This window comes from Xiphophorus hellerii, chromosome 13 (genome assembly GCF_003331165.1).
Source record: "Xiphophorus hellerii strain 12219 chromosome 13, Xiphophorus_hellerii-4.1, whole genome shotgun sequence".
Classification (NCBI taxonomy): Eukaryota; Metazoa; Chordata; class Actinopteri; order Cyprinodontiformes; family Poeciliidae; genus Xiphophorus; species Xiphophorus hellerii.
Window position 1 is genome coordinate 25,157,007 of NC_045684.1, and position 19,230 is coordinate 25,176,236.

The 19,230-nt window shown below is 40.3% G+C and overlaps 2 protein-coding genes across 3 annotated transcripts in view; one reads left to right on the forward strand and one right to left on the reverse strand.

Moving 5' to 3' along the window:
* Window positions 1-3,628: 3,628 nt before the first annotated feature.
* The window catches only part of ctdp1 (CTD (carboxy-terminal domain, RNA polymerase II, polypeptide A) phosphatase, subunit 1), an 85,729-nt gene continuing 70,127 nt past the window's right edge, over window positions 3,629-19,230 (reverse strand). The window contains exon 13 of one of the 2 annotated variants that reach the window (XM_032580925.1): window positions 3,629-4,625. In XM_032580925.1, coding sequence (XP_032436816.1) covers window positions 4,439-4,625 — 187 coding nt within the window. In that variant the 3' untranslated portion in view covers window positions 3,629-4,438. The remainder of the gene's footprint in view (window positions 4,626-19,230) is intronic. The other variant, XM_032580926.1, reaches the window with a different exon arrangement.
* LOC116731258 (uncharacterized) lies at window positions 14,537-16,957 on the forward strand. Its single transcript, XM_032580929.1, has 2 exons — window positions 14,537-16,706; window positions 16,854-16,957. Exon 1 carries the CDS (start codon window positions 15,398-15,400, stop codon window positions 16,343-16,345), a length of 948 nt encoding a protein of 315 aa, XP_032436820.1. The 5' UTR covers window positions 14,537-15,397; the 3' UTR covers window positions 16,346-16,706; window positions 16,854-16,957.

Genomic DNA, 19,230 nt, shown 5'->3' on the forward strand with positions numbered 1-19,230 from the left:
GTGCTTTGACTAGACTTTACGTCTGTCATTTTTCCTGCCGTGTAACCAACATCTCACCTGAGGACCCGTTACCTCGGCTGGATGACGAGATGACAGAGTAATGTCACCGACGGCTCTGTGGCCCCCAGTGGAGCTGACATTTTCACGCCACAAGGAAGACGTTTCGGGAACGGTTTTGCTTTCATGCACCAGCGACTCCATCGCTCCTCTCCGCATGTCCAACTGCAAATTGAGGAGTTCTGAAGCAATAACCAGGGTAACATTAGGGAAATGTGTAGACACAAGCTAACCGAACATGGATGAAGCCTAAGGGAAGGTGGCCTCATACGCATCAGGATTTTACTGCCTGAAGCTGAAATCTCTTATGTCAGAATGATTTTGTAGGTTTTGCAGCCATATCAAACTCTTTCCTAATTCTAATATTGTATTGAAATGAGCTGTTGGTGTAGCAACTAATAACCTAACACCTACTTTAAACTTCTCTGATTCGTCTGCAGTGGTCTTTGACCGTCGTGATGGAAATCGGTTCCAGTCCGTTTTATTTCTAAATGTCCGAGTAAAGGGGGTCGAGTAAAAATGCACACCAAAACTTTCCAGGCAGTACTTTGTGTTGGTCTGTTACATAAAACCTCAAAAAAACCTTGTACAGGGCCTACGGTCAGGAGAAGGGGATGCTATGACACGTTTGGCAGATCCCACACATCCTGGACATAGACAGTTTAAGTCCTTACCTTTGGCTCGGCGCTCCAGAGACAGTTTCTTCCCCCCAGGTTGTTTCTCTGATGGACACAATGGACACTTTACAGCCAACATAGTCAACTACTTCCCTGTGAAACAAAAGCATATGTGCACAGTCACATTTTTTCTTTCCTTTTACAAGACATTTTATCCCATAAGTGAAATAATCTGCCAAAGGAGCTGGTACGTTTTCATAAATATTAACAAATTATTGACTTAAAACAAGCTCCTATATCTGGCTGAAAATTTACTTGTGTACTAAGAGATTTGCACAAGAAACTCCACAAAAAAAAAAATGCTTGATAAGATTTAGTGGTTATAAAGAGTAAGCTTGAAAACTAAATTCCTTGTTGGGGCTCAGAATAAAGCGGATTCTGATCCTGAAAATACATTGAAGTCTACGCGAGTCAGTTTCAAACAAAGGCAAATACATTCCTTCAGAAATATCTTTATTTAATGAAAGCATCTCTTTCAAGTAGGAAATAGACTTTACAAGTACCTTACATGATATCTGTTTGATGTGGTGAAAACCTATTGATAAAAACCACAAGCAGAGAGCACAGAAACACAGTGAAAGAGGAAATAAAAGGAGAACGTGTGGGAGTTAGCAGGGGAGGGAAAAAAAAAGAAAGAATCTGATGGCAAAACAGTCGCTGAACACAAATCACGCTGAGACGTCAGCCTTCAGACAATAATTACAGTGATTTAGCTCCGCAGCTCAAACAGAAAAGATGCCGAGTTCAAGACGAGAATGAAAAGAAACACAGGAGGAAAAGCAGAGCTGTGGGTTTCAGTATGAGCAGACGGAACCAGAGGTAAACATCAGCCACCGTTAGCGCTTTGCGTCACGGATGAAATCCGCAGCAGCAAAGCTGGGTGATGCCACTACAGGTGAAGAAGTGCTGGTGAAATCCTCTACTCAGTTCTGGGAGCTCACGTTTAAAGCTTCCCGTGAGAAGAGCAGGAGCAAAACTGAAAAATTTGATTTGATAAGCAAAAATCAGCTTTTTGTAGAAATATCGCAACGATGCAAATTCAAGTATTCCGCCAAGAGCTCTGAGGTTAGTTGCCCCCCCGCCCCTCACCCTACCCATCTCCAAGATAATACAAACACAACACAAGTGGAGAATAAAACATGACTAACCGAACTGTTTCCTAGAAATCACATTAATCCAACCATTCAAGAGGGAGACTGGAGACACTCTGGTTACATATCCGAAGCTCGTCGTGGAGAGGAAGCGGCCGCAGACTTGGGCTCTAAAAGCCCACGTTGTGCGGGGTGTGGATGTTTCAGGTGAACTATTCCAGCTCTCCGTTAATCATCTGCAGATGGTTTCTCTTTTCACCAAGAAAATTCAGAGTAAATCCACTTTTTAAAATGATTTTTTACATGTTTTTTACCCCGAGAAATGCTGTGCTAATCCCGAGCACTTCGGCTAGCTAGTTAGCTTATCACGAAGCCTGTAAACGGGGCCAGACTTGGTCTGGTGAACATAAGTGGAAGAAAACCCTTCAAGGAGCAACTCTATTATTTAGAATTAAATGTATCAAGTCGTTTTATATGCAGAAAGAGGATCCACAACTGGCATTCTGAAATAGGGACGCACGGCATATCGGCACCAGTATGGGCTGATATTAGTCTTTTGTTATGTTTTTTGTATATTGATATCACCCAATAAATAAAACAGAGCAGATATTAACAACCGATATTTATTTCCATATTCCATCCTAAAATCTCAGTAAAATAAAATCTGATTTTACTCAAAATAATAATAGTAATAAAACGTTGAAAAAATATAGTCTGCAAAATATCAAAAAGGAAAAAAAACAAAAACGCTATAAAAATAAATATTTGTGATTTTGTGTCTAGAAATTTTAATCCAACACAAACAAGTATGCAGCATGGTGCAGTTTTAGAGAAACTGTACTGTACAGTTTTTTTGGGTCATCAAGACAGTAGAGAAAAATAAATATCTGCAAATATTGGTTATCGACCAAAACAGCAATATTAATATCGGATGTAAATATTAGCCTAGAATTTTATATCGGTGCATCCCTACTTTGAAGCAAAAAAAAATTTCCAAGGGCTGCTTCAATTGGTTGTCGTTAGCTACAAGTCGGCTAAAATAAAATTTGACAATTTTACTTCAAACTGACATTTTTTTTATGTCCCTCCAGCTTTAATCCTAGATAAGAATGCAACATATATAGAATAGTGGGATATAAATTATTAAGCTGCTCTGAAATCTGAAGGGCACAGAACAGGCAAAAGACAGTTTGACTCTTCAGATGAAAACTGCTAATTTAAAACACAAACCATGAAAATGAAAGATTTTGCCTAAAGACTCAATATTCCTTTTGATCAGCTCTGATTGATATGTGGGGCACATTCTGAAAATTGTTTTTTTTCCCTGCACTCATCAAAACTTAAGATTCCCACCAGTTTTGTTTTATAAATGCATCAACCAACTCATACTTTCCTACTTTTTTTTATTTGATAAAAAAAAATGAACCCAGTTAATTCTGAAATGTTTTCATCAATTTGATGTGGTGCATTTTTATCTTTTGTGTGATGCAGTTATGAGCAAAAAAAACCAAACAAAAAAAAATCAGTCAAAATGGAGATTGGTATCGTCCAGAAATTGTGCATTTGTAGTTAAAAAAGAAATTACTTGTGATTTACTCATTTACTTGCCTTGCTTTTACTCATCATAGTTCCCCGATCAGTTCCAGATAATAAGAGAAATTGGTGGGTTGGTTTGTAAAAATTTTTGTTTCAAGTTGCACTAATCTAAAGAATAGTTCAGGAATGTGTAAACCGCAGCACAGGCAAAACAAAATTCAACAACTAACACGACCAACTTTCCCATTAGTTCACATCAGATAGCGGTTTTGGACAATCTTATAATCCCTTTATTTTCAGTTGAACTCAAAATGTCTGCCCCCATACAATCTGTTTTCTTTCCTGTGTTCTGATTCCCGCCAACAGGAAGTCATCATTGGCAGAGTCAGATCCGCTTCCTGTTACTGGGATGTTAACTTTTATTCGTCATTAACAAAAGATCTTCTGTTAGCACACAAAATGTTTACAAAATATACAAATAACAAAAAAACTAATGGAAGAAACACATTCGAATGTCTGGATAAACTAGTTGACCCTAACAACCTGCTGCGATCAAAGAATAATTATAAAAATAATAAAAAAAAAATCTTAAAATGTGGAAGTTGGGATTTAAAATATTTTTTTAGCTGCACAACTTGGCAAACCTATTTCAAAACTCTTTGGCAAGAACCATCAGCAAAATATACACTGATGTTTTTTTTTAATTCATCTTTTCAACAATATAAAAATCCAAATAGAAAAACAACAAAAGTATCAAATTTCATCAGTCCAAGAGCTTTCCTCACAATAAAATGTTAACGTCAAAGGATTTATGCCACAAAAAGGCGATTTATATTTATATCCATTTATATTTATATATATATATTTATATATAGCAGTGCTACAAAAGTCCAAGCCTTCATTTCCGCAGAAAGGCGCTGGTTCTGTACAGGACATTCAGGTTTTTATTACGACACACATTCATCGCTCCCCACGCCATAACCACGGCCACTCCGGATTACGGGGGCGGGAGAGCGATGTGTGGGTACCGTGTGTGACGTCGGTAAGGGCTGGCTTTCAGTCGGTTTTTTTCAACTCTCACATAAAGTCGTTTAGCTCTGCCTCCAGGGCGGCGGCCATCTCGTCTGCCTCCGAGCTGCTGCCCTCCTCTTCCTCGTTGGAGTCTTTAAACGACTCGTCGGCGGAGTCCCGCCCTTCCTGCTTGCTCTCCACGTCAGCATCCTCCTCATCCTCTCCGGCGTCATCGTACTTCCGTTTTTGACCCCTGGACAAAAAAAAAAACAAAAAAAAAAAAAACAGAACTTGAAGATTGCTTTCCATATGCTAAATCATTAGAGTCTTAAGGTTTTGAGCTTGCTGATTGGACAGCAAACTGCAGCCCAGCAGGTTTTCGGTTTTTAGTCCTCGTTTCCCCAAGAGGTGGACGGATAGGTAAAGTCTATTCAAGCATCTTCAAGGTACATTTTCAAACTTTTCCATCGTCACACTTTGGAGATTAAAAACAATACAAATGAACTAAAGAGGAAGTTTCAATTCACAGTTTTATTTAATTTATTGCTGTTATTAATTGTAACTTTTGATAGTATTCTGCATTTGCCAGAACAGGTACACTAAAATATTATATAATGTCTATAACTGTTTCCCTAACACACCCTGAATGGTTCAGGAAAGTAGAGAAAGAAAAAAAAAACTTCACCGTAAGAGCTGTGCTGCAGGCACCATTGTGACTGGTTTGTTGTATAAAATAACACCTTTTATATCGTGAGTGATTTTGACGGAACAGCCAATTTCTGTTTGTTCAAAATATCTGAATAAATTATAAAATAAAATATTTCTATACTTAAAAAAAAGTTAAACTGAGGGTAGACGTCAACGTAAAACTAATCCATGACATATGAGAATGATTTACATTTTGTTGTGTTTAAAATCAACCTGAAAGCCCAAATTTAAGACAAAATGTGAATATTTAGTTTTTTAGAAATAAACTATTTTGCAAATTCTCTCTTTACTTTTCTCCTGCACTCATCAATAATCCACAAGACAAAAAAGGGGAAATGACAACTTCTGTTTTCATTAAACATAACTGAAGGGGAAAAAAACTTTCAATAAAGTGCAAGTTGGCTAAACAGAGAATGAATTATGAGGTTAGCTTCATGTCGAGTTGACAGCCAGAGAGACACCTACACTGTAATGAGTGGAGACAAATATTTAACATTTTATGTCCATAAAAGATTTTAATTCTTGAGATTTGAACTTTTACATATTATTTTTGAGATATTATCAACTCCATGTTTGAGTAGAAATAGGCTAATAATTTGATAAAGTTCACATATGATGGGGTTTATATTGGGAAGAGTTGCTCTTACGCTAACTACACTGATAAAACCGCCAAAAAGGATTTTATGTCACTGAGAAACATTTAAAAGAAGCCATGAGCGATGTAGCTAATTCTTGCTAAAACCTTTACAGACTTTAGGATGATTTCCTCTAAGAATCTGACTTTGCTTTGTGAAGACAAAACATCCATCTGTTGGTATTAATAAATAAAAAAGCTTTCAGATAACCTGGAAAACTATTGATTGAGACCAAATAACAGTTTACAATAAAATATGACAGCTTAAGCTAGCTAGGTAGCTTAGCACAAAGGAAAATATGAAGTCCAGAAAATGAAGACTGGAGCTATAACCGCAAAGTGCTAATTTATTAAATACAACCAATTTCTACAGCAGTGAGATCTGAGTTGTAGTTACAATATCTGGGCATTCAGACACTATGAAATAAAACTTCCACATGCTATAGAAACCCTGCAAAACAAAACCATGTCTTCAAAATGCTTTTGTGGGCATGGATACGACATTGTAGCAAAGCTGTCCAAAATATGTACATTATTTAAAAACGTACATACGGCGAAACATATTGTACAACGAAAACAAGCGATGCCAGCTGTGTTGCTGCAAACCAGCCACTTATGGATAATGATGAAGCTGGAAGAGAGGAGGAAACAAAAAAAAAGGAAAACACACATTTGTAGGTGGCTGGAGAATCCTTTGATGTGCTCTGAGTGAACATGCCATCTCTCGCTCCACTCCAGCTTTCTCCGTGACATCCTCTGCCGAGCGGCTTGTTAGCGTCATGCTAATGAGGGTCTGCGTGGTTATTGTGGAGGTCAGACACAGAGCCCTCCCCCAACCCCCATCCCTCTCTCTCTCTCTCATTAGGCCTCGCTAACCTCCAGCGGTGGCGGCTAGGCTCCGGCTCTCTGTTCGTTAAAGGTCAGATGTCGACTAATATGAGCGAAGAGGGCAGGTGACATGCCAGTTACAGGTTACCGTGGGAGGAAAAGCTCAGCAGAAGAGCTACGCTGATCCTTCAAGCTAACGAGTTTTCATTTCTGAGGCTGAGCGGCTGCTGTGAGTCACGCTTCTAGTTTCGCTGCGACTTCCAAACAATTTTATTTATTTATTTATTTTTTGCAACCTGAGCCGGTTGGAGAGGCTGCTTGAGTGTGTGTACGCACATAACTCCATTCTTCTTCTTCTGTTTGCAAATATTAATAGTGGAGACAGCGGGGGTTTAGGGGTGAGTTCCCTCCTGCTGCTTTTAGCTTTGGATCATTTCATCCAATCTCTGTCCTCTGCTATTAATCCGACCCCCCACCGATGCACACACACACACACACACACACACTGCAGACGCTTCCCCCATGTTCATTCATGTCAACTGCTAACCAAGTTTCAGATGTAATCTACTTTTATGTGATTTCTGCTCTCTATTTCAGCTGTTAAACTACATTGTAATAAAGGTGGAATGTTGCCGTTTACAAAATTATTCAAATTTTAGGCATTTTACAAACATGAGACTCCTAGAGTGAGCTGCAAGTGATGGGCTAATCTCACAATTTGCTGCATTAAATGTTTTTGTTGCCAGGTGAAAATAAATAATGTTGAGGGAAATCAATCTTAACTTTTTTTTATACAAAGTTTTACACAATACATTTAGTTAGAGGGAGTAATAAACCCATCTGTTTTGGTGAGACTTTTTTAAAATTAATGGTTATATTTTAGCAACAGGTTCCTGCTCCTGACATGCACACTAATGATTCAGTAGCAGCAATTACACTTATAAATTGTCACTAGAAAACACTCTGAAAAGTTGTAACTGTTTCAAACTTTACAGTTATTATGCTAGCTAAAAAAAAAGAAGCTCCAAGCCATAGTTATTTTTTCACATGGTTACATTTAAACCAGAATGGAAGTTGCATATTACCACACTATTACTTTTATTCTAAAGAAGTTGGTACTTATTAAAGGTACCAACCTAGCATTCAACAAAAAACACTTGGCAAAATGGTGGGAGTCAACATGAAGCGAAAGCTTACTGGATGCTGCTAATTCTTTTCTTGTTTGACTGAATTCTGCAACCATTTCAGCTTCTTTGCGCCTCAAACCTGGAACAAACTTCCAGGAAAATGCAAATCAGTTTTTAGTTTCGAGTTCCGCTAGCAGGAAAACTTACTAAAGAGAAATCTTGTTTTACACTATTTGTAACATATATGCCACAAAAAAAGGTCAAGACTTGGAACAGAGTCTTTTCAGGCAGTTCAGATGGAAAAGTCAAAAAGAGTCTGGTATTAAATGAAGAGTTTTAGACTGAGCTGAACCAGAAAGGCTCCGTCAGCCTGAGACGTAATGACAAGAATTGTGGAAGGAGGTGTGCTTGGTGATGGAGAGGTAGCTCATTATTAGGTGTTAGATCTTGAAAAGTTAGCAAGAGTTCAGACAGTTTCGTCTTTGGATACAACCTCCTAAATTTCCTCATTACTGGATCCGTATGGTGCTGAGCAGTGGAGTGAAAGGCCACCAACTTCTTAAAACTCTTGTCGGCAAGAGAGAGATCTGAGTACATGGTGTGTGTGTGTGTTTACAATAATCTCTATAAAAATAAGTTTAACTGAAGGACTTTTGTGATTCATAATACTTAATTTAATCAAGAGTTATTACTACTTAGTTTAAGAGTAAGTATAACGATATAGGACGTAAGAAAACCTCTGAGGTTAGGTTTCCGGGTTAGTGGGCAGATTGCTGGAACAATCTTTCACTCGGTGATTTGGCATACAGAAATAGTTTTCTCATAAAAGTATGTCATCCACTTGAAAACACAAAATGGCCACCTTCTGTCAAGATGGCTGCCATCCAAAGCAGTTTTAAACAGTGTTCGAATTATATTCTGATTGAATAATCCTATTTTGATGGCCTATGCATCAAAAATATGTTTTTGAATCTGAGAAATCCAATTCTGTATTCTAAAAAATCTAAATGACTTAATATTATGATACAATGGTCATTACACTTAGTTGATATACAGGGTAGTGATAAATTTGATTTAGTTTTTTTAAGAATGTAACAATTTTGAGTATATTCTGAACAGTACCCTAAAAATCAATCGGCAAATGCAAAAGGGGAAAAGACACTGTAAAAAAAAACAAACAAGCATACATATACTCACAAGACAGGAATGTAGCAAGAAGATAATTTGACTAAGTAATCAAATGTGGAAACTACAAAATTTAAAAAGCAATGGAAGAATGCTCATTTTGAGTCACGTAAAGGCCGCCATCTTGAAAACAGGTGGCCATATTGGGATTCAACAAACACCATTTAATTTTTCCAGTCAGAATACACTCAGTTTAACATGAATTTACACATTTATGTTTATTCAGGTTCTACTACGGAAACCATTTCTTTGGATTTGACGAGGCAGCCATCTTGAACACTTGCGTCCATCTTGGATTTTCAACCAGATAATGTACTTTTCTTAAAAGGTACGTTGTAAAAATCATGCGGGCCCAATTTGTTGTTTGCATCACGACGTGAAAATTCCTTTTTCTCCTCAAAAGTCAATAATAAATAACTACACTTAATTTAAGAGATTTCACACATCTTTACAAAATGAAGCCACTTAATGTGGAGGTTGATGTAAATGTGAAAAAAATAAAATAAAATAAATTAACTTAGTTCTGATTTTAATGCCATAATTTGGGTCATAATTTGAAAGTGTGCAAAGAAATTGTCCAACGTAAAGACATTTTTTACAAACCTGACCTATGAATGAAACAAAAACAGTTGTGCATTCTCTTCAAATATGTCAGACTTTACAGCTAGGAGGGTCCAAGAAGTAACTCGGTGCAGTGTGTTGCTCCTCAGATGTAATGTTGAAGCCATTACTCGGCAATATCGTTATGTGTACATTTTATGGGAGTCTGATTGCATTAGGGGTGTCAGGAGAATGTACTACAGAGTGTCTGCTGGTAAACAAACAGCCTGCAGCTTCACAAGCCTCAGCACATCATTAGAGCTGCATTAGGGACCCACAATGACTGATGTAGGACAGGAAAAAAAGGATCTACTCCAAACTCAGACAGCAGGAATGTCGCCTAGGGGGAGCGTTGAGAGGGACATGGACTGGGAACGACTTCATAGACAGGGTACAAGAACTAATCGTCCTCTTATCTGGGTCCAAGACAACCAAGGCATCCGTTTGTAAAAATCCCTTCAAATGGTTTTCACAGCTCTGATCTCTGGAAGTAGAACAGATGAGGCGTGGCCATGCCACTGCCACCCCTGTGGCCCTGCCTGGCCACCCCACTAGAGCGGTCAATTTGTTCATATCTTACCACACAGAGATTAACTGCCACTAACAACTTTTTGTTGTTGATTGTTGTGTTGTCCTTAAGACATTCCTATAAATAAGTAAGTTCATAAGGTTGAATAAATAATTCTAAAAGTATTTCATTGTAATTAAAATGATTGCAAGTTGTTTAGACAAACAATTTATGCTTTATATAAGTTTTTATAAAGAATGCTTTATCGGTAAATTCTACTTCCGGTTCCGGTTACATACTTCCGGTTCCGGTTACGTACTTCCGGTATTCCGTTTTTGCTAAAAACAAAGGTTCACATGCAAGAGGCAGCATGGAAATGTTATCCGATGCCATCCACTCTGAATTATCATGCAGGAACGCCGTAAGTTACATCATATGGCAGTTTATACTGTTTAGTTGGATGTTATTGTTGATTTTCCTGTAATGTTATTTTAGCGAACTTGAACCACTTAATTTGGGCATATATCTCTTTACATGTTGAGATAGAGTATATTTTCTGTCATTTCAGTTTTCACCACATGTTCATGAAGACAATTAAACAAGCTGCAACTGAACTCCAGGGTCTTCATTTGTGGTTTAACTCGGTGTCACCAACAGCTACGTTGAAAACACTACAGTGAAAAGGCGGCAATTGATTATTCTCCACGATCAAAATGGCATCCAGCAACAACTCTGCATGCAGCCGTTCTTCTGGATCAGCAGTAAGTGCTACTTACGCTCGAGCTAAAGCAGAAGCTGCTAAGGTGAGAGCATCTTATGCAACCAAAGAAGCACAGTTAAAAGTTGAAAGAGCACAAAGTGAATTGGAAAAAGCTAAAATAGAGGCAACATTGGAAGTGATAACATTACAAAAGGAAGCTGATGCTGCTGTGGCTGAAGCCCAAGTGCTGGAGGAAGCTGAAGCAACACAAGAGGAGCACGACAGGAGAAAAGCTCTGTCAGAAAAGTCAATATTAGAACGTACAAGTGAATACGTACAATCTCAAATGGGCATAATACAATCTCCATGTCCTGAAAAAGCACCAACCACCTTTCGCCCACGAGTAAGCTCACTCGATACATTTGTATCATGGCATCCTCACGTTGAACACAGTGTAGAGCCACAACCCATCAGCTCTGAACAAAAGCTCACTAAGGACAATGTTGCTGCCCTAAATATGCCCAGTCAGACTATAAGTGAAATGAAACAAAACGCTCACTTCAACCCAACTTGCTCACCGTTCACGCCTCACCGCAACACCCCAGCCAGCATTTCATACCCAGTTGAGCCATTTGCACAATACATAGCAAGACGAGATCTGATCACTTCGGGCCTTTACCAGTTTGATGATAGGCCAGAGAATTATGGAGCATGGTACTCTTCATTTTGTAGTGCAACAGCGGATGTTCACCTAAGTCCCATTCAACAGCTAGATCTCATGACAAAATGGTTAGGGAAAGAGTCGAGTGATCAGGTAAAACGCATACGCTCAGTACATGTCAACAACCCTACATTGGCTCTACATAAAGCATGGGAGAGACTAAACGAATGTTATGCGGCTCCTGAAATAATCGAAAAGTCACTCTTCCAACGATTGGACAGTTTTCCAAGAATAACGGTCAAAGATAACATCAAACTGCGTGAACTAGGGGATCTACTACAAGAGATTGAAAGCGCCAAGGAAGATGGCTACCTCCCTGGCCTACAATATCTGGACACTTCTCGCGGAATTAGGCCTATTGTTGAAAAGCTCCCACACGGTCTTCAGGAAAGGTGGATGTCACATGGATCTCAATATAAAGAGGAAAATCGAGGCTGTTTCCCACCCTTTAAGTATTTCTGCCAATTCGTGTGCAAAGAGGCTAAGAGACGCAATGATCCAAGTTTCCACCAACAATACGGCCAAACACACTCAAGACCAGAAAAGGATTCAAAGAACTTTTTCTCTAGTAAACCTATTACTGTACACAAAACCAATATCTCTGTCCCCAACAACGACTTTAACAGGAACTGCCCACTGCATAATAAGCCACACCCACTCAAAAAATGCAGGACGTTTCGGAACAAACCACTCACTGAAAGGAAGGCCTTCCTCAAAGAGAAAGGAATATGCTTTAAATGCTGCTCTTCAGTCACTCATCTTGCAAAGGACTGTAAATCTGCAGTAACATGTTCTGAATGTGATAGCACAAGCCACGATACAATCATGCATCCTGGTTCTCCAGCCCAGATCAACAAGGCTCCCTCACTGGCACAAGAGAATGGCGGGGAGGGAGAAAACAGTCCTGACACAGTTGATGTCATAACAAGCTGCACAGATGTGTGCGGACCAGGTCAGTGGGGTCGTTCATGTTCTAAGATATGTCTTGCGTGGGTGTACCCTTTAGGTTGCAAGAACAGAGCAGTCAAAGCTTATGTAATATTAGATGATCAGAGCAATCGTTCCCTAGCCAGGCCAGAGTTTTTTGAACTTTTTGACATTAAAACTGAACCTTTCTCCTACAATCTCAGAACATGTTCTGGTGTGGTAGAAACATGGGGCAAAACGGCTCAAGGTTTCCAGATTGAGTCACTAGATGGGTCGGTAGTTATTCCTCTACCCCCGCTCATTGAGTGTCAGGACATTCCCAACAACAGAAGTGAAATCCCAACCCCTAGCGCAGTACTTCACCAGCCACATCTTCAATCCGTAGCAAAGTACCTCCCAGAACTAGACCCTAAGGCTGAAATACTCTTGTTACTTGGGCGAGATGTTTTACGGGTGCACAAGGTCAGGCAGAGGGTTAATGGCCCTCATAATGCTCCATTTGCCCAGCGTTTAGATCTAGGATGGGTTGTAGTAGGGGAGGTTTGTCTGGGTAATCTTCATAGGCCGACCGTCAGCACTCTAAAAACAGTTGTCTTAGAAAATGGTCGCCCAACAGTTTTTGAGCCATGCAACAGTCTTCTGCAACTCAAAGAAATGCCACACACGAATAGACTGAGTAAAGCACCTGAGCAAGCCTTGGGACAAACCGTTTTTAACCGGACGGAAAATGACAATAAACCAGCTCCTTCAATACAGGACGCCATGTTTATCAAAATAATGGACAATGCTATGTACAGAGATGAGGACAACAGTTGGGTCGCCCCACTTCCGTTTAAAGAACCTCGCCAGCGGCTGCCAAACAACAGAGAACAAGCACTCACAAGATTCTCATCCTTAAAACGCAACCTAAACAGAAAACCAAGAATGCAAGACCAATATGTGGCCTTCATGGGAAAGATCTTTTCTAATGGTCATGCTGAGTTGGCACCCCCACTGAAAAAGGATGAGGAATGTTGGTATCTTCCGACATTCGGAGTTTATCACCCACAAAAGCCAGATCAGATCAGAGTTGTTTTCGACTCTAGTGCTCAGTACCAGGGTGTCTCACTTAACAATGTCCTCCTTACTGGCCCTGATCTAAATAACACACTCCTTGGTGTTCTTCTCCGCTTCCGGACTGACAGCATTGCAATCATGGCAGATATACAGCAAATGTTTCACTGTTTTATGGTGCGTGAGGACCACCGTAACTTCCTCCGTTTTCTTTGGCATAAAGACAATGATTTAAACAAGGAAGTTATCGATTATCGCATGAAAGTCCATGTATTTGGCAACTCACCATCTCCTGCTGTTGCTGTTTACGGACTTCGCAAGGCCATCAGAGTAGGTGCAAAGGAATATGGTGCTGATACTGTCAAGTTTGTGGAGAGGCACTTTTACGTAGATGATGGCTTGGTTTCTGTTCCTTCTTCAGCTGAGGCAATAGACTTGCTTCAAAGAACACAAGCTTCACTCGCTGAATCTAATTTGCGCCTGCATAAGTTTGTTTCTAACTCACAGGCAGTTATGCAGGCCTTCTGCCCAGAAGACTGTGCAGCAGTCGTTAAAGACTTAAATTTAAGTGGGGAAGAAATACAGTCCCAGCGAAGCCTTGGTCTTATTTGGGAAATGACAACTGACACATTCACTTACTCAGTAGCCGACACAAACAGACCATTTACCCGACGTGGTGTTCTCTCATCCGTCAACAGTGTCTTTGATCCCCTGGGCCTATTGGCACCAGTCACAATCCAAGGAAGAGCTCTGCTCAGAGAACTCACTTCTGAATGTTCAGATTGGGACACACCCCTTCCAGAGGACAAACAAAGTAACTGGGAAACATGGAAGAATTCCCTTCAGGACCTAAAGGAACTACATGTCCCTAGAACTTTCACATCTACTTCTCTCAGTCAAGCGACGCATAAAGAACTGTGTTTATTCTCAGACGCATCAACCAAGGCCATAGGGGCCGTAAGCTATTTAAAGGCAACCCAAGCAGATGGCAAGGTTGAGGTTGGATTCATAATGGGCAAGGCAAAGCTAACTCCCCTGTCAGAACCAACCATACCAAGACTTGAACTCTGTGCAGCAGTCTTGGCAGTGGAAATGGCTGACCTCATTCAGGACGAGTTGGACTTACATTTTGATGCAATACACTTTTATACCGACAATAAGGTGGTGCTAGGCTACATCTGCAACGACTCTAGAAGATTCTATACATATGTCCACAACAGAACACAGCGCATTCGCCAGTCGTCAAAGCCAGAACAATGGCACTATGTGCGTACAGAGGAAAACCCAGCAGACCATGCGTCGAGGTCATTGTCAGCAGCTCAGCTAAAAAGGTCAACTTGGTTCACCGGACCATCCTTCATCCGCCATCCTCCTGCAGAGATACCACACGTGAGTGAAATCTTTGATTTAATCGAACCTGACAAAGATTCAGAGATTAGGCCAGAAATCAGAACTTATGTTACTCACCTCCGAGTACTCAACAGTGAACGTTTCGAGCGCTTTTCTACTTTCAAGTCCTTAGTCAGAGCTATAGCAAACCTTATCCACATCGCAAAATCTTTCAATGGGACTAATCCAAACAGCAAATGCAAAGGCTGGCACAAATGTCACCTCCCGCGAACTCCAGAGGAGATAGCTCAGGCAAAAACTGTCATCCTCAAAGAGACACAAAAGGCTCACTTTGAAAAAGAACTTTCTGCCCTTAATGCTGGTAAGCCAATCTCAAAGCAGAGCCCTCTACAAAAGCTCAGTCCAATCCTGCAGGATGGTCTCATCTCTGTCGGTGGCCGACTCAAACACTCAGAAATTGAGAACTTGGAAAAAAGTCCATTAATTCTCCCTAAACACAGTCACATCTCTCTCCTGCTCACTCGTCATCACCACGAGCTAGTGGAACATCAAGGCCGTCATCTGACGGAAGGAGCCATCAGGGCTGCAGGACTGTGGCTTTTAGGGTGCAAAACACTTGTCAACTCAGTGATCCACAAATGTGTAACCTGCCGCAAATTGCGTGGGAAAGTAGAACAACAACTCATGGCGGCTCTACCACCTGAACGCCTAAAGACTTGTTCTCCTTTTACTTATGTTGGCCTCGACGTTTTCGGGCCCTGGACTATTACTGCCAGACGCACCAGGGGCGGACTAGCTGAAAGTAAGAGATGGGCCATTATGTTTACCTGCATGAGTTCAAGGGCTGTCCATATTGAGGTAATCGAATCTCTAGACACCTCCAGCTGCGTAAATGCCCTCCGTCGCTTCTTTGCTCTAAGAGGTCCCGCCAAACAGTTGTTGTCAGATCGGGGCACCAATTTTGTTGGGGCTTCCAAGGAACTAGGAATGGACAAATCAATGCAGAAGTATCTAACAGAGCAAGGTTGCAGCTGGGAGTTCAATCCTCCACATGCGTCTCACATGGGAGGTTCTTGGGAGCGCATGATCGGAGTTGCCCGCAGAATCCTGGACTCCATGTTGCTGCGAAATAAGATACAGTTGACTCATGAGGTGCTATGCACACTCATGGCCGAAATAACAGCCATCATAAGCGCAAGGCCACTTGTCCCAGTGTCGTCGGATCCAGAGAACCCCTTTGTTCTATCCCCATCGATGCTCATTACACAGAAATCTTGCCTTCAACCTCCACCCGGAGACTTCTTGGATAAAGACCTTTACACCAAACAATGGAGACAAGTTCAAGCTCTTTCCAACCAGTTTTGGACACGCTGGAGGCATGAGTATTTGCCCACATTGCAACAAAGACAGAAATGGACTGTATCATGTAGAAACCTTCAAGTTGGTGACCTAGTTCTGCTAAAGGACGCGCAAGTTACACGCAACAGCTGGCCCATGGCAAAGGTTAATGCAACATTCCCAGGCAAAGACAGTCGAGTAAGAAAGATCGAGGTAAAGGGATGGAGTCAAGGTTGTGTAAAGACATTCATGCGACCAGTTACAGAAGTTATCCTTCTCATGCCAAAGGACTGAATGTTTAATGGATTGTTTAGTATAGTGGCCTCCTTAGTGTAGTGGCCAGGCGGGGAGTGTGTTGTCCTTAAGACATTCCTATAAATAAGTAAGTTCATAAGGTTGAATAAATAATTCTAAAAGTATTTCATTGTAATTAAAATGATTGCAAGTTGTTTAGACAAACAATTTATGCTTTATATAAGTTTTTATAAAGAATGCTTTATCGGTAAATTCTACTTCCGGTTCCGGTTACATACTTCCGGTTCCGGTTACGTACTTCCGGTATTCCGTTTTTGCTAAAAACAAAGGTTCACATGCAAGAGGCAGCATGGAAATGTTATCCGATGCCATCCACTCTGAATTATCATGCAGGAACGCCGTAAGTTACATCATATGGCAGTTTATACTGTTTAGTTGGATGTTATTGTTGATTTTCCTGTAATGTTATTTTAGCGAACTTGAACCACTTAATTTGGGCATATATCTCTTTACATGTTGAGATAGAGTATATTTTCTGTCATTTCAGTTTTCACCACATGTTCATGAAGACAATTAAACAAGCTGCAACTGAACTCCAGGGTCTTCATTTGTGGTTTAACTCGGTGTCACCAACAGCTACGTTGAAAACACTACAATTGTTTATTAATTAAAATTTACATGAAAGTACTTGAGATTATAACCCAGTGGCTAATTTCAACCTGTAGTCCCATTGACAAGTTGATGTACATCAGGGTTTCCCTGATATCAGTTTATTATAAGCCTGGAAAGCCACCAGGCTTTACTTGTGACCCACCAGGCTAAGCATTGCTTATTTATTTAAGTATTTTTAAAATGTTTGCATTTTTTAAGACTTTATAAATGCTCAGGTATTAACCTTCCAATCTTTCAATAACACATAAATATCAAGTGATATTTTCAAATTTTCTGTCAACTTTAAACTAATTAAATTTTTTTACTCAAAAATACGACGGACCGCTGGGTGAATGACTGCCCTAGCACCCAACCATTGTTCTCAATGTAATTTTAAAGATTAAAACGGTAAATACTAATTTACCAATGAAGCTTAAATACACAAATGGCAAAGACGACAAAACAGAATAACTCACCTCCACATCATAGTGCAGCAAATAAAGCCCCGTCCTCCACTCTTTTATTCAATGCCTTTTCTTACATCTTTTATCACTTAAAATAAGCTCACAAACTATCGCTATTGCTTCTACGTCGTCAGCCGTGTTTGTTTAGACTAAATTCACGTGTGATATATAGTGCGGTTATATACGGGATTTTCTGTCTGAAATCTGAATGTCGGTGAGAGAAATCGGTCCGTGTGTGGTGTGTTGCTCTTGCTGTGTGGGTGGACACACTGCACGGTCGAACCCAATCGAACCCGTTACACCTACGGTTTTTTGTCTGCTAGTGGGTCTCAGGTTTTAAGACCCGCGGATTCTAAAATCATGTAGTGTGAACTAAGGAAAGGAGGAAGGGAGGAGTTAGTAGAGAGCACCGGAGTTGAGCCTTTTTTCATCCAGTGTCATCAATAGAAAGAGAAAAAGGCCGGAAGAAACAATAAAGCCGATTGAAACTAGAAACTAGGTCGATAACTTTCATTTATGGGCGATTAATTGATTTATTGTTTATTGTGACAGGCCTAATAACAGAGTTATATTACTCCACTATATAACTGTGTTATACAGAGTTATATACAGTTAAGTTAGCATGGTTTTCCCACTTTGAACGGATCCATGTGTTTTGTTTGGTTAAATAAAAATTCTAAACACGTCCCTGAGAGGTGGAAGAGGCAAACAGAAAAAAAAAAATACAAAGGAAAGGAGACTGATGGCAAAAACAGGATAAAGTAATTAACTTTAATATTCACGCAACGTCTGTGACTGAAACCAATCCTGACAGGTTTCTTTAAGCAAAGAGTTAGATAAGACTTCCAACAAACTTGAACAAAGACAGGGAGAACTAAAGATCAAGATACCATCTTTCCTTGAACTCCAATCGCTTTGCTTTTTTCTTTTACTCAAACGGGCCGCTTCCGGGAGCTACAAAGGCTTCTTCAGCCTTCATTTAGTTACCATGACGCACACAACACAACAGACCTTCAACGTTAACAAGTCCCCGAAGGAGTCCAACGAGGGCAGGAGGGATAGTAGTCAGTCGTTTTGCTTCCCCTTCCTCCATTAATCCCTGCATCATCTACTGCATCCATGTTAACTACAGAGGCACTTATAGATTCCCCTCCTGCCTCGCAAGCTGAGAACTGATAGGCTGGAGGTAGACCCCTGTTTTCAGTTCAGAGGCAATGTGTCAGCTTTGTTTGGGGTTAATTGAAGAACAATGGCGCATGAAGGCAGTGGTGCGATGAAAAGAGAAATCCACTGGAAGAATAATGGCTCAACAACAAGCACTCAGAGAGTGACTGAGTCATCTCTGAAACCACAAACTTCTAAGCAACCCACTTGTGAAATATACATGGTGACAAGGATCCAGAGCAGGGAGCTCACAGTAGAGGAGTTCAGTATGCTTGGAGGCAGTTGTCAATCAACAAAGCAGAAATCTGTTAGTTCTCCTCTTTCTCAAGGGGTGTCAGAAAGGTTCAGACAACAGGATGGCAGATCTGCCTTTCAGTGCATGTTGTAGCTGTTTTTATTGGTATTGGTAGAACTGCATAAAAGAGGTGGCTTGATGTTTTGATTTATCTAGAAGAAGAATCTGCTTTTAGAAGTCAAATTGCTTTTTTATACTAAGATGATTATTGGCTGTCAGGAAAGTCCGACTGACATCCCTAACTGTTTTAACTCTTTTAAAAGCCAGTTCCGAGTAAATTCATAGATTCATTAACTGTGATCTTCGTTTTCTACCCATATACAAATCATTTCAAACTCATGTAGCTACCG

Coding starts and splice junctions, on each gene's coding strand:
- LOC116731258 (XM_032580929.1), top strand. CDS start 15,398: ATGGCGGCTCTACCACCTGAACGCCTAAAGACTTGTTCTCCTTTTACT.